The 15,063-nt window shown below is 45.5% G+C and overlaps 1 protein-coding gene across 1 annotated transcript in view; it reads right to left on the reverse strand.

Annotated features, from left to right (window-relative positions):
• Window positions 1-10,786: 10,786 nt before the first annotated feature.
• The window catches only part of GYPC (glycophorin C (Gerbich blood group)), a 35,490-nt gene continuing 31,213 nt past the window's right edge, over window positions 10,787-15,063 (reverse strand). Inside the window, exon 3 of the mRNA XM_006124739.5 lies at window positions 10,787-13,162. Within this exon, the coding sequence (XP_006124801.1) occupies window positions 12,966-13,162 (197 nt within the window). The 3' untranslated portion in view covers window positions 10,787-12,965. The remainder of the gene's footprint in view (window positions 13,163-15,063) is intronic.

The following is a 15,063-nucleotide window of genomic DNA, read 5'->3' on the forward strand; positions in this document are numbered from 1 at the left end:
TTCACAGTAGTGACAGATGACAGAACAAGGAGCAATGGGCTCAAGTTGCAGTGGGGGAGGTCTAGGTTGGATATTAGGAAAAATGATTTCCCTAGGAGGGTGGTGAAACACTGGGATGGATTACTTAGGGAGAAACTCCATCCTTAGAAGTTTTTAAGGCCAAGTTTGACAAAGCCCTGGCTGGGATGATTTAGCTGGGGTTGGTCCTGCTTTGAGCAGTGGGTTGGACTAGATGACCTCCCGAGATCTCTTCCAACCCTGATCTTCAATTATTCTATGATTCCATGAAGTGCAGAGAGAGATTAGTGTTGTGGTAGATGACAGGAAGAGAGCGGTAAGATTAAAAGGGAATGTGTGTCTAATGGGGGTCAGGCCAGTTTTAATTTAAAACACTATGCTTGGGTAACAGGGAAGAAAGCTGAGCAAATGATCTTTCACAAAGAAAGGCAAAGGTTGATGTGGGAGTGTTGGGTAAGGAAGAAAGAGCATCGGAGGAAAGCGTATCGTATGCTCCCAAGAACACTAATAGATGCAAAAATGAGGCCTGCATGCTTGTGAAGCACTTTCTGGAGGATGCAGGGGAAAGGACGTCCAGCAGATGGAGACTGAAGGAAAAGGACAGAGGCCAGCCCAAGAAGAAGTTATGGGATCTCATAACATCTGAGATGTTAGCATGTGGTGTGATGGAGGATGTTGCTTTGAGCAGAGCACTTGGGAGAGAGAGACAATAGGGGTACGTCTAAACTACATGGCTCAGTCGACGGAGCCATGTAGATTTGTCTGTTTGGCAAAGGGAAAGGAAGCCATGATTTAAATAATCGCAGCTTCATTTAAATTTAAATGGCTGCCGCGCTGAGCTGACAGACAGCTGATCAGCTGTTTGTCGGCTCAGCACGCTAGTCTGGACACTCCCACGCCGACCTGAAAGCCCTTTATTGACCTCCCCTGTAAACCTCTTCCTACGAGGCATAACGGGGGTGTCGATAAAGGGCTTTCAGGTCGGCGTGGGAGCATCCAGATTAGCGTGCTGAGCCGACAGACAGCTGATCAGCTGTTTGTCGCCTCAGCGCGGCAGCCATTTAAATTTAAATGAAGCCGCGATTATTTAAATTGCGGCTTCATTTCCCTCTGCCGATCAGCCTAATCTACATGGCTCCATTGATGGAGCCATGTAGCTTAGACACACCCTAGGTGATGTGATGTGACTGATGAATGGATGAAGAAAGTACTCCTGAAATCCAGATTAGATGCAGTAGGCGACTTTCCATGCATTGTAGTAGTCACTGCATTAAGTCCCCCATTGAAGAAAGCTTGTACGAAAAAGGCTGCAGTACGTCTTATTAGAGGTTCGGGGCTAGGTCTCTCTGCGCCCAGCTGGCATTGCTGGGGCCTTCGCGAGGGCCCTTTGTGCAGCTGCAGTGCAGCGTCGATGCTGCTGCATGTTGCTGATGAATGCCTGATGACTAGGTGTAGTACAGGGGTGAGCAATAATTTTTGAAGGGGGGGTGGCACTTCACAAATTTCTGAAGTGGCCCTGGGCTGCCCTGGAAGGGGCGGGGCAAGAGACTTCGCATGTTCCCCTACCCGCAGACCCTGATTGGCCTGAGGGTGTGGGAGTGCATGAATTCTTTGCCTCTTGCCCCCTGGAGCCTAGAGAGAACCACCAGCTGTTTTGAACAGCTGGCAATTCCCTCTAGGCACTGCACACCACTGGCAGTGGGAGCAGACTTCGCACGCTCCCCCCACCTCCAGGCCAATCAGGGCCTGGGGATGTGGGAGCCGCAAAATCTCTCTCCTCCTGCCCCCACCCTTCCAAGGGTGCATGGTGCCTAGAGAGAACATCCAGCTTCTTTGAACAGCTCTTGGTTCCCTTTGGTCTGCATGCCCCTGGTGGGGGAAAGAGACTCTTTGCTCTTCCCCCATCCCCAGCTCTCAACTGGCCCAAGGGTGGAGGCGTGGCAGGGTGGCCGAGGGCTGGATCAACCAGCTTGGTGAGCCGGATCCTGCCAGTGGAGGCTGTCTTTCCCACTCCTGATCTAGAAGAACTACTTCACACCGCTGAAGGTGCTACCACATGGCTAGATGACTACGCACAGGCTAAATAAGTTAAATGACCCTTTAGTTAGGGATGCTGTAAATTCACCTTGACATTGTACGTAAAACAGAAAAAACAAAGCAGACCTTAAATCTAGGTATGGATTGGAGGGACGACATATTGTCCACCACTAATAATCAGCCACGGACCTTCTTAGTCTGTCTCTGCAGTAACTTTCTCAGAATACCTTCGCTTGAGTAAATACACTAGCATGAATGTACCCAGCGATATCGCCAGGAGGGTTGTGTTCTTTGGCTTTATTAGTAGAGGTTTGATATGGAGCTTGAATCCTGTTTTGGTCTAAACCAGGGGTGGGCAATAAAATGGCAATGGTTCACCAGGGTTAGTCACTCGTGGGCCCCTGCCTCGATCTGTACCTGCCCAGATCTGGGTGATCACAGCTCCCATGGACCAGGAACGGCGATCCGTGAACGGAGATGTGATTATCCCTCTTTACTCAGCTGTGGTGAGGCCACATCTGGAGTATTGTGTCCAGTTCTGGGCCCCCAATTACAGGGAGGATGTGGACGCATTGGAGAGGGTCCAGCAGAGGGCAACCAAAATGATGAGGGGGCTGGAGCACATGACCTACGAGGAGAAGCTGAGGACTTGGGTCTATTTAGTCTGCAGAAGAGGAGAGTGAGGGGGGATTTGATAGCAGACTCGAACTTCCTGAAGGGGGGTTCCAAAGAGGATGGAGAGAGGCTGTTCTCAGAGGGGGCAGAGGGCAGAACAAGGAGCAATGGTCTCAAGCTGCAGTGGGAGAGGTCTAGGTTGAATATTAGGAAAAACTATTTCCCTAGGAGGCTGGTGAAGCACTGGAATGGGTTACCTAGAGAAGTAGTGGAGTCTCCATCCCTAGAGGTGTTTAAGTCTCTGCTTGACAAAGCCCTGGCTGGGTTGATTTAGTTGGGATTGGTCCTGCCTTGGGGAAGGGGCTGGACTTGATGTCCTTCTAAGGCCTCTTCCAGCTCAATGATTCTATGATTCCCTGTACCTGCAGAGGCCCATTTAAATATGGTGGTGTAGGGGCCCACCAGGGCTAACCCTGGCAGACCGGATCTGGTCTGCAGGCAGGTATTTATATATAATATGGAGATATACCATCTCATAGAACTGGAAGGGACCTTGAAAGGTCATCGAGTCCAGTCCCCGGCCTTCACAGCAGGACCAAGTATCATCACTGACAGATTTGCCCCAGATCCCTAATTTGTCCACCCCAGTCTAAAAGCTTCTATTCCCTTTTCAGAACACCACCTCCCTCTCCAGCATTCTCTGGAGTGTGCTCCCCTTATTCAAGAGGAAGGGTCTCTAAACTGGCGGTCCCACTTACACGCCAGAGAAAACCGTATAACCAGCAATTCCGCTTTAGCAGCAAACGCATTCACCCCCAAAGAGTTATATTAAAAAAAGAGCCAAAATGTAGAAGCACACTCCTTAGCGGCAGAAAGTGACAATTTTAATTAAAAAGTATACCCTTTTCAAAACAGAGTAATTAGTGCCAGCAGTTGATTAATAACTTTGTTGACTAAAAACATAATAGTCCACTTTGACACCACTATCAGAGCTAGCCATGAAATAGTGGCATGTATTAATGAGCTTTGATTGTTCTATGTTCTTCTTTGTCAGGTGAAAGTAGATTTGAATTGCAAACATTTATGTAAATATCACATCAAACTCTTGCCAGCAGATATATATTCTTGAAACAAAAAAGAGTGATGAAAGAAAACACCGAAAAGTGCCGAGTGTCTTAATGAAGATTTATCCTTTGATTTAGTGTGTTCTTAATGAGACAGGTAGGGACTATAATTCACTTTCCCAAGAATAATAAATATAATGGGTGAAATTGTGGTCAGGGACAGATCCCTCTGGGACACAGCGAGAAACACCCCTATAGAATGATGATTCCCTGTCTACAATTACTTTTTGCAATCTGTCAGTTAACCAGTTTTTAATACATTGAATATGGGCTCAGTTGATTTTGTATGGAGCTATTTTTTCTCAGAAAGTCACATAGGACTAGGTCAAATGCCTTGCAAAAGTCAAAGTATATTAAATCATCAAAGGTATCTTAATCAATTAAACTTATATAATGTTGGACATGTTTTCCATAAAACCATCTTGACTGGCATTAATTATGCTACCATCCTTAATCTGATATTAGTCGCATCTCCTGTCATCTTTTTGCTCCAGATTGATGTCAGACAGACCAGCCGATAGCTACCAAGTCATCCTCTTTACTCTTTCTAAATATTGGTGTAACACTAACTTTTTCCAGTTTTATTGAATTTCCACAGTGCTCCCCAATTTCACATTGCGCCTTGGTCAATTATTTTAATTCTCTTGGTTGCAAAGTGGCTTGATCCTGCTGATTTTTAAAATATTTGAGGATTGCTGGTTCACATCCTCTGAGGCATTAACAGAGTAGAAAATATTTCCTTATCCCTGTGAGACATGAATACATCTTTCCGCTTTTTTTTTTCAGATACAGAACAGGAATATTTATTTAACCTATTTTTCCCCCTTTTATTCCTCATGATTGGCAGTGTTACCATCCGTAACTACTGTTGGATCTACAGCATTGTTTGGAATTTATTTGCGCCTCATATGTTTAAGGAATTATTATTTTGTTGTTCTCAAGTCTCCTGGCCATATATTTTTCTTTGATAACTTTAGCGTCTCTTATCCATTGTCAGTGTTTCCTGCCAACTCCCACTCAGTGCTCCCAGCTTCCTACTTTTCTCATCCATGCAAATGTATATCGACTTCAGCGGGAACCTGGAGGCTTTCAAGGAGAGGGCCCTGAAGTCTTTTAGATCTGAGAATGCTTCCCTCTGAGGGTCGGCGGTGTGCTCCGTTTGAAACACGCGGCACTAATGGAAGGGTGAAAGGTGATGGGGCCACGTACCCATGCAATCTGGACACAGCTGTATTCCTCTGGGCGAACTGTTCTGGGGTTTCTGAGCAAACCCCCTTCTCTAGATTTCCCTTTGGGCAAGTAAATGAGGAGTCTATTTCCAGTGACTTGAGCTCTCCCGTAAGGGGAGAGCTTGAGCTCTCCCGTAAGGGGAGAGACTGAGGGGTGCATTTCAGTACGTATGTTTCTGCATATATATCAGGGGCATAGCCACAGGTGGGCCGGAATGGGCTGTGCCCCACACATTTTGCTTCCAGGCCCACACCCTGCTAGCCTGGTGCTCCAGCCGGGGAGTGAGGTCAGGGCCCTGGGGCATACCCCGCTCCTTTCCAGTGCTCCAGCCAGGGAACAAGGCAATAGAGCTTATCCCGGTTCACCTGAAGAGCTAGTCTAAGGAGTGGGGTTGAGGGTGTGGGGCTTAACTCCGCCCCCACACCATTACTCACCCAAGTGGGCCCTTCAGGCTATACCGCTATTTCAGCATGGAGGGGTCGTCTTCTATGCCCTTGGCCAGTTATTGTGCTCACGTTATTCCCCTGAGCATGAGGGAACACTAGCACATTGGGAACCAACACTCAAAACATGCACAGTCCTTGGATTTGTGGGCCCGGGGTGATTGCTTTGCCAATGGATGTGTGGTTGTAAATCAAGATGTTGCAGTCCCACCGCATCCGCAACAGCACTGCAGGGGTACGTCGACGGCGGAGCCATGTAGATTTGTTTGTTCAGCAAATGGAAATGAAGCCACGATTTAAATAATTGTGGCTTCATTTAAATTTACATGGCTGCCGCGCTGAGCCGACAAACAGCTGATCAGCTGTTTGTTGGCTCAGCGTGCTAGTATGGATGCTCCCCTGCCGACATGAAAGCCCTTTATCGACCTCCCCAGTAAACCTCATCCTACGAGGCATAATGGGGAGGTCGATAAAGGGCTTTCATGTCGGCGCAGGAGCATCCAGACTAGCGCGCTGAGTGGACAAACAGCTGGCCAACTGTTTGTCGGCTCAGCGCAGCAGCCAATTAAATTTAAATGAAGCCACGATTATTTAAATCGTGGCTTCATTTCCCTTTGCCGATCAGCCTAATCTACGTGGCTCCATCGATGGAGCCATGTAGTTTAGACACACCTCAGGTGCAATGCGTTCTGCCCCATGGGCCAGCTCGCTCCAATGTAACGCACCATGGCACTCAAGCTAGAGGGGTGGGTGTGTGTGGACAGGCGTTGGAAAAGGACAAACCTTGAGGTTTAGCTTGGGCTATCAAAGCAGTGAAGACCAGGCCTTAGGTACCACGATGGTGCATGCTAGCACAAGCCCTAAAAAAAAGTGACTTGTCATTGGTTTATAATATCTTGACATGACGGACCAAGATCCTCAGAGCATGTCAATTGACACAAGTCTACACAAGTCATTGGAGTGGTGCTGATTTACACTCACTGCGGGTTTGGGCCATTCCGTTCTTTCTTTATTCTTTGTTGTTAGTGATGGAGGTGCGGGAGACATGTAGGGAAAAGCATACATGTATGTCAGACATTCAAGACCACGTATGTGATGGCTGCATCCATGTTTCACGCTCATGCCTTTAGTTCCGGGGAACTCCACAAAGGCAGCAGAGACGCCAACATTAACGGCGTTGTGTAAATCAGGAGCAAGTGAGGGCAGAGCTGGCCAGATGTTTCTGTATGTCACCATAAAAATACACAGGCTAATCGGGAGTGACAGGTTGCAGGGCTGGTCCCAGAGATGCACGCAGACACACCATCAAAACAGAGCTAAATTGCCCCCGAAATCAAATGCAGGGTCTGTAATGAAAGATGAAAAGATCTAAGCGGGAGCAGGTTTTTCTTTTCGAATGTAAATGGCAGGGTGGTATTTAAACTGTGACTGATCTCTGGCTTTTTGGCAAGCTTATGGTTCTCCCTCCACTGCGATAAAAAATCCAGCTAATAGGATAAATGTGATTAAGTGACTATGACAAGCAATTCAGTTATCTCACATGGAGAGGCACACTCAGGATCCAAGGAGCATTATTTCTGAATCTACAATGCAAAGGCTTTCCCGCCTTGTTTATGCCACAGACCAAATTCTGCTCTGGTTACTCGAGAGTAATCCTAAAGTAACTGTGGAAACGGGGAGGGGGGATAATTGTGGATTTTAATTAATAGATTTTGAGGCCAGCGGGGCCTGTTATTTTCATCTAGTCTAATCTCCTGTATAGGACAGGGCGTAGAAAGTCAAGCCTATACAAGAAGCCAGCAGCTTCTTCGTTGAGCCTCGGACATTGCAAACTAAGCCCATCTGGAAGATAGGAATCGCCATCCTATTAGACCCTTTACAGTGAGAGGGTATGTCTACACTACCACTCTAGTTCGAACTAGGGTGGTAATGTAGGCAACCGGAGTTGCAAATGAAGCCCGGGATTTGAATTTCCCGGGCTTCATTTGCATCTCGTTGGGCGCCGCCATTTTTAAATGTCGGCTAGTGCGGACTCCATGCCGCGCGGCTACACGCGGCATGGACTAGGTAGTTCAGATTAGGCTTCCTATTCTGAACTACCGTTACTCCTCGTGAAACTACCTAGTCCATGCCACGTGTAGCCGCGCGGCATGGAGTCCGCACTAGCCGACATTTAAAAATGGCGGCGCCCAACGAGATGCAAATGAAGCCCGGGAAATTCAAATCCCAGGCTTCATTTGCAACTCCGGTTGCCTACAATACCACCCTAGTTCGAACTAGGGTGGTAGTGTAGACATACCCAGAGATAAGAGCAAGGGAGCTCTACAGCCTGTAGCTCAAGCTGTCGAAGCTTCTATGCGAAGCTTCTGTTGCTCAGCTCAGGTGTGAGAGACTCAGGGCTTGTCTTCACTTATGCTCTGGAGATCGATCTCCCGGTGTTTGATTTAGCGAGTCTAGTAAAGACCCATTAAATTGACCGTTGATGGTTGACCTTGGTACTTCACGGGGTTGCAAGGAATAAGGGTAGACAACGGAAGAGTTTCTCCCAACCTCCCACAGTGATGACACGACAGAAATTTCACCTATGGAACATCGACTCCAGCTATGATACTCTCATAGCTGGAGCTGCGTATCTTAGGTCAACTTTCTCTGGTAGTGTAAATCTGGCCTCAGGTTCAAAACCTTGCTCTGATTTGGAGTAGGGACCCGAACACAAGTGCATTCAAGCTGAAGGGTATTGTGGAGTGTCTCTGGTTGTGACCAGAAATTCCATCCTGGACCCAACAAAACTTCCCAACAAAAGCTGTGTCAAAAGCAGGCCCTTTCCCACACACAAAAAGTTTTCATTTTGACAAAGTGGCATTTTATGAGAGAAAAGCCTTTTGTCAAAACATTCCCCCTTAGCTCTCTACCAAATGTAAAGCTGGCATTCGCTCATACAAAACGTCCTATTTCCTGAGTCGGTGGCTACAGCATAAAGGGAGAGGGGAGCTAACTGAAAACTTTTAGTGCTATTTAAAAAAGATCTATCTGCTCTTTTTGATCAAAAGTTCCGCCCCCCCCCACTGAGGCACCTCTCTATGGCAAACTGTGTTTTGGTTAGCACAGCATGTGGCTTACAAAGAGGGAAGTTTTGCAATTAGTGCTAGAAGTTATGAGAAGTTGGCCATGCACTGATTTAAGGCCAAACTGATTGAAGACAGGGGGACTATTGTGTGAGCGGAGGATGAGCGACTGGGCCTTTCGAGCTCTGCCAGTCTCATGATACTGCTAAATGTTGCTCTTTCTTTACAAAGCGGTGTTTGATTCCCCAAAAGTCAAACAAAAGAACCCCTCACATCCTCTCCCTGCTTTCTCTTCCGGGCGCTTGAGTCATTTGTAAATAAGGCAAAATCCCTGAACTTGAGAGAACACTGAAAACATTAGTAGAGCCAAAGCTACTCTTCTAAAATATTCTAAACGGCTCGTTAGTGATGGGCAGATGTTGCGTTTACTGTACCCTTGGACTAATCAGCTGGCTCCATGAATGTGGAAAAAATGACATGCTGAGACAAAGGAGCATCCTAAGTAGAGCCAGCATCAAAAGTCAATCGTTGTATTCGCTTCAGATTTGGGCATCTAAATAGTCACACAGGGTACATGTACAGCGCAACACTATTTCAAAATAACTAGCACTATTCTGAAATAACTTAGTCCGCGTCTACACAGCCGGCAGTGATTTCGAAACAGTGTCAAAATACTGTTGAGCTGGAGGTCTTCTTACTCCGACTCCTGTAACCCTCAGGCTGTGTCTAGACTGGCAAGTTTTTCCGCAAAATCATCTGCTTTTGCGGAAAAACTTGCCAGCTGTCTACACTGGCCGCTTGAATTACCACAAGAACACTGATGATCTCATGTAAGATTGTCAGTGTTCTTGCGGAAATACTGTGCTACTCCCATTCGGGTAAAAGCCCTCTGTGCAAATAATTTGAGCAAGAGGGCCAGTGTGGACAGCACAGTACTGTTTTGCGTAAAAAAGCCCCGATGGCTAAAATGGTGATCGGGGCTTTTTTGCGCAAAAGCGTGTCTAGATTGGCACGGACGCTTTTCCACAAAAAGTGCTTTTGCGGAAAAGCGTCCGTGCCAATCTAGATGCTCTTTTCCAAAAATGCTTTTAATGGAAAACTTTTCCGTTAAAAGCATTTCCGGAAAATCATGTCAGTCTAGACGTAGCCTCATTGTATGAGGAGTAAGGGAAGTCGGTGGAAGAGTGCTCTATAAGTGCTGTGCAGACACTCCCAATTTCGAAATAAGCTATTTCGAAAAAAGCTGCGCAACTGACATAGCTCAATTTGCATAGCTTATTTCCAGTGAAGCCCTGCCGTGTAGATGCACCCGTACTGGGCCAGATTCTCAACTGATGTAGATCTCTAGTGAAGCCATTTTGCACCACTCCTTAATGATGACCAGCTCCTTGATGGGCATCAGCCCCGTGACTAGAGATGACCCTCAAGCTTGGTCATCGGCTCGGACCATACACCCCCATAACAAATAAAAAATGTGCCGTGGTGTATCTGGTACAGCTGTTCTGGCTTGTCAGAGTTCCGGAGTAGCTTAGTAACAAATCCAACCCTTGAAAAATGATTTGTTCCTGGCAAGCTCAGTGGTCCTCCCACCACTTCAATTCTGCCATGTGTCCACCCAGAAGATGGCTACTCAGAAGACAACTTACTCAACGGTTCCAGTCAGCCGTCAGGAAGGCTTCAAACAAACCTTTATTACATTCTCTTTTGCAGCCACAGATATAAGGTATAAGGCAGGGCTACTCAACTTTGGAAGCCTTGTGGGCCACAGTGATACTTATAGCACATGCCCAGGGTCACAACTTAAGTGTGGTTGTATATACATGCAAATATATATGCAAATAGCTTCTTTCACACTGACGGGCATGAATACAAAGATTAAGACAAGACTACTCAACACACAGGCCCCATTTCAGTCAGTTCTGCTGCTATTAATAAAATGCAATACTGACCCGACTTCCTCCCATAGGACAGCACTTTTAATGAGCAATGACAGTCCAGGAATTTAACTACTAAATTGCATATCAACAGAAGACATTATGCTGACTACTTTTTGTTTTGACTCCCACCCGCGGGCCACATATTGAGCCCTGCATAAATCCAAACTGCACCGCAGGCTGCAAACAAACAGGCCATGGTCCACATGTTGAGTAGCCCTGGTATAAGGATGTAAAGTTGACTTAAAAAGTTTTCTTTAAGGAAAAAACTTAATAGGATCCACTAAGCTTCCTGGAAGCTTTTGTCTTTTTTTTTGGGGGGGGGGAGATGTTTAATGGTCTTATGTATAAGATCAGATACATTTCAAGTTATTCCATTCACCCTCCCATTCATTAGGTTCTGGCCTTTTCAGGGCTAAAGCTTATGCATTTTTTAGATCAATGAGGAATTTATCTTCATAGTAGAGATCTGAATTCTGCACCTTCACAAAGAGTACATCCTTTTCCTCCTGCTTTCCCCAGCTCCTTTCCTGGGGAACCAGGTTCGGAAGCATTCTCCCACTGGTAAGGGGAATCAGTTTCCCCCATCCAAAATAATCACACAGGTTTATTCCTCTTTCAAAAGTGGCACTGGAAGGGTTAAAATGGTAACATGAATTTAAAAAAAAATCCTGAATACATGACACCATAACATTTGAATTGTGTTAGTGCCAGACTACTGGAGTTGACTATCATGTGGGCTGGTGAATACAATGCAGCTGTGCCCTGGTGTGTAAAATTTGGTCCCAAGCTTTTACTATGTTGGCAGGGTTTGGATTTTCTTTGGTTGAAAGCATAAAGCAAAGATTCAGCATAAGCCAAGATTCAATCTTTGGGAGAACACTGCAGAGTCCTTCCCCTGTAGGTACTGTGCGACCTTGAGGAGGGAATTAGAGTCAAAACTGCCTCCTTCCTTCACCAAATCTGCTTGATTCCTCCTGTGTTTTCTTGCAGAGATCTGGCCTTCCTCTAGGGGTGATATGACTAATATTGATGAATTAAGTTAGGCTCTAGAAGCTAATCCGGCATCCAGGATCATCAAATGGAGATCTTTGGAGAAGATGAAGCCATAGAGTTGTAAAAGTACAATTGTAGCTGTCTCTATAAATGTTTTAACTACGGAAACATAGAAAAGTTTTGATCATAATTGATAGAAGGCACTTTTATTACTAATTATTCCTCCCACTTTTTTTTAATATAGTTAAAGGCATAAACGCAGCTGGTGACAAACAGGTGGAAAAGACAGTCCTATTTTCATGACTACCTGTTGGCTTCTGTGAAACAGAGCAGGCTGGTGGGAAGAAACTCATCAGAATGAATGTTTAGGTTATGGACAGGATTTTACTCATATCCAGTTTGTTTGTTTGTTTGTTTTTTAAGAGCTGATACTCAATGGCATTTTTATATCTTCAGCTCCATGGAAACCAAGATATAGTTAAAAGCTGGGAGGAGCATAAATAGAGAGACAATCAATACAGCAGAATGGGATTCAAATGGACAAACTGCTCCAGGGTAGCATTATGGTTACATTTTCTAACTGTTATTTATCTTGGCACTCAGGTTCAATTCCCACAAATGTCAGGAGGTTTTTAAAAAGAATTCTCCAATGTAAAATAAACACACAAACACCCGGGCCAGAGTTCTCATCCCAAATCTAGTAGAGAGCATTTGTTTCAGAAGGCTTGCACTAGCCAATAAATATTGACCTACTTATGTATGCAAGAAAGGAGTCTAATAGCAATTTGGGATCATTTTCTTAATTCCAGTGGTCATTACCTACTATACATTGTAAATTCCAACAATCCTCTAGTTGCCATGCAGACCTAGATGAAAATAAAAAATCCTTCACTCTTAAGCGTTCCATACTTTTCCTATAGGGGTGTGTGTGTGTGTGTGTGTGTGATGATGTTAACTTAAAAACAAAGGAGGGGAGGGCATGGAAGAGGGCTGAAGAGGAAAAGTGCACATTTAAGGGGGAGAGAATTCTAGCCAACAGACCAGTTTTTCTTCCATTAACCTCAGCCGGTATCTGCTGTAACACTTGTGCTATTGCTACTGAAAATGCCTTTTCAAGCGGTTCTGCTGAATAACGCAGTATGCTGCATCGTTAACTCGACCAGGATGTTTTCCGGAGGCATCTGCTATTTTGACCAAATGTCGGGGTTTGACATTTGATATCATTATCCAGCACCGGTATCACGTTCAGACTGAGATTTTCATCTGATATTGAATTTGACTGTGACCAGCTGCGTTGTTAATCAAATCAACAGCCAACTCTGTGGACATTCAGTTCTTCATGGTGGTGGTGGGGAGGTGAGAAGAGGCAGCATTTCATTGAGGACTCCTGCCTCTCTCCTTGCAATATCCATATCTCAGTGTTTTCATTGATGTAGTATTTCCGATGGAGTCCCTTGGGGAAAAGGAGCGCTAAGGCCGTCTCGGTATGGATTGCCTTTATGCTCAGATGAAATATTCCTTTTTGCTCTCATCTACAGCTTCTTGGAGAGCCGGGTCATTTTTTAGCGCGGCGTCTGCGCTTTCGGCAAATTCGGTTCCCTTCGCTTCATTCGTGCGGTAGGTGCCTTTGTGCCTGCACAAGTATCGAAGCATCACGATCAGCAGGCAAATGAGGACGATAGCCACTGCTGCAGTGACACCTAGAAGGGAAGAACCATTTGAATCGCTTAGTGAGCAATCATACATATTTTCTTCACATAACACACAGTTCATCTGTGGAACTCCTTGACAGAGGATGTTGTGGAGGCCAGGGCTTTAGCAGGGTTCAGAGAAGAGCTAGATAAATTCATGGAGGTTAGGTCCATCCTCAGCTATTAGCCAGGATGGGTAGGAATGGAGTCTCTAGACACTGTTTGTCAGAATGGGCGACAGGAGAGGGATCACTGGATGATTCCTTGTTCTGTTCATTCCTTCTGGGGCACCTGGCATTGTTCATGATTGGAGGACAGGACCCTGGGTTTTGTGGACCTTTGGTCTGACCCAATATGGTCATTCTTATTTATCACTTACCTTTAACACCAAGACATAATGCATCCTGGAGTATTCAATGGGGGAGTGGGAAATATATGGATAATGCATCACTACACACTCAAACAAGGCAGCGATGGGGGTCTATATAAATGTCTCAATGGACCAAATTTCAGAAAGCCAGGCTTGGGTAAGAGGATTGTGCAATTCCATGCAAAAACTCATACCAATTGCTTCCAAATGAATTGGCCGAGACCCAGTATTTGTCTTAGTGCTACGAGTTCATCTCGAAGCAAGAAGAAACAAAACAGTGTAAAAGAAAAGAAAGTGGAGCTGGTGAGCACCTTGGTGCTAATTCAACCCTGTCGTGTTACAGCAAACTACGGTTCTTGAACAGCTGCACTCCAGACCTGGTGAGAAGGCAACGAATAAAGGCTACTCTCTCTTCCCGACACTTGGGCCTTGTCTATCCTAGGGCCTTAGTCCTCAATTAGTCCCTTAAAGTTGATTTTCTAAGTGGTGCGTCCACACTACCAAGCCCATTACTCGGGACTAAGGGGCCATGGAATTCCAACTCGGTGCTCTGAAATAACATGCGTGTAGACACTCCAGTGCCGCTAATTTGAACTAATTGGCCTCCGAGAGGTCTCCTACAGCTCCCCAGAGTTTTTGCTGGGGCTCCGAGCATGTTCCGTTCATGTGGATGCACTACCTCAGACTACATTTGATTCTTCTCTGTAGTGAGGACACGGAAGTTCGAATTGGTAAAATTGGAAGCCCAGAAGTCGAATTTAGTAAATTGAAAATAATCTCGTGTAGACATGGCCTTGGAAATGACCTTCAAAGGACAGGCCTCACAGAGAATTATAAGGAAAAAAAGCAAAAAATCACCCTTTTGGACATTTTCTTCTCACTTGGGGGGTGCAAAAAGATTCTGCATGCGATTGGGCTGGTGAAGCCATCTCGGAACAAGTGGAGGCCAAAGTAGCAAAAAGGGAGATGGACTTGATAAGGAGATCTCTTCATTGCCTGTGCTCACTTGTAGGGACATGAAAATAGGGGTGAGGAATGGTATGAAAACAAAGGGAAAGGGAGAATTTTGCCAGCAGTTCCAGGATAAAGGCAAGCGACTATTTTATTTGTACAAAATGTAGCCAGTTCCTCCCGCTTTACGGTGACTGAAGTTACGGCTCTCAGACAGAGAATTGCTCATGTAAAGAAGTTGAGTTGACAATAATAATGTGGTACCACTAGGGGCTGCATCAATTTTTTAGGACTACATTGGTGTCCCTGGGCACAAAATGCTTTAATAGGCTTTTCATGTGGCACACACGAACTGAAGCCTACAAGATGAAACACAATTCAATTTACCTTCCAGTGGTTCACAGGAAGCTGAAATTAAAGTTACAGGCGATAGAAACTGAAGGAAATTTCATCACTAATTTGCACTAATGATTGGAATAGCCCTGGTGAATTACGGAACTCAGTGAGTTAGCAAGGAAGTGAACAAATATAATGACAGTCCAAAGACCAGGATAATGCATTTCTTCGTGTACGGTGCTTTGCTCATTTA

The sequence above is a fragment of the Pelodiscus sinensis genome, chromosome 7 (genome assembly GCF_052426305.1).
Source record: "Pelodiscus sinensis isolate ZL-2025 chromosome 7, ASM5242630v1, whole genome shotgun sequence".
Taxonomy (NCBI): domain Eukaryota; kingdom Metazoa; phylum Chordata; order Testudines; family Trionychidae; genus Pelodiscus; species Pelodiscus sinensis.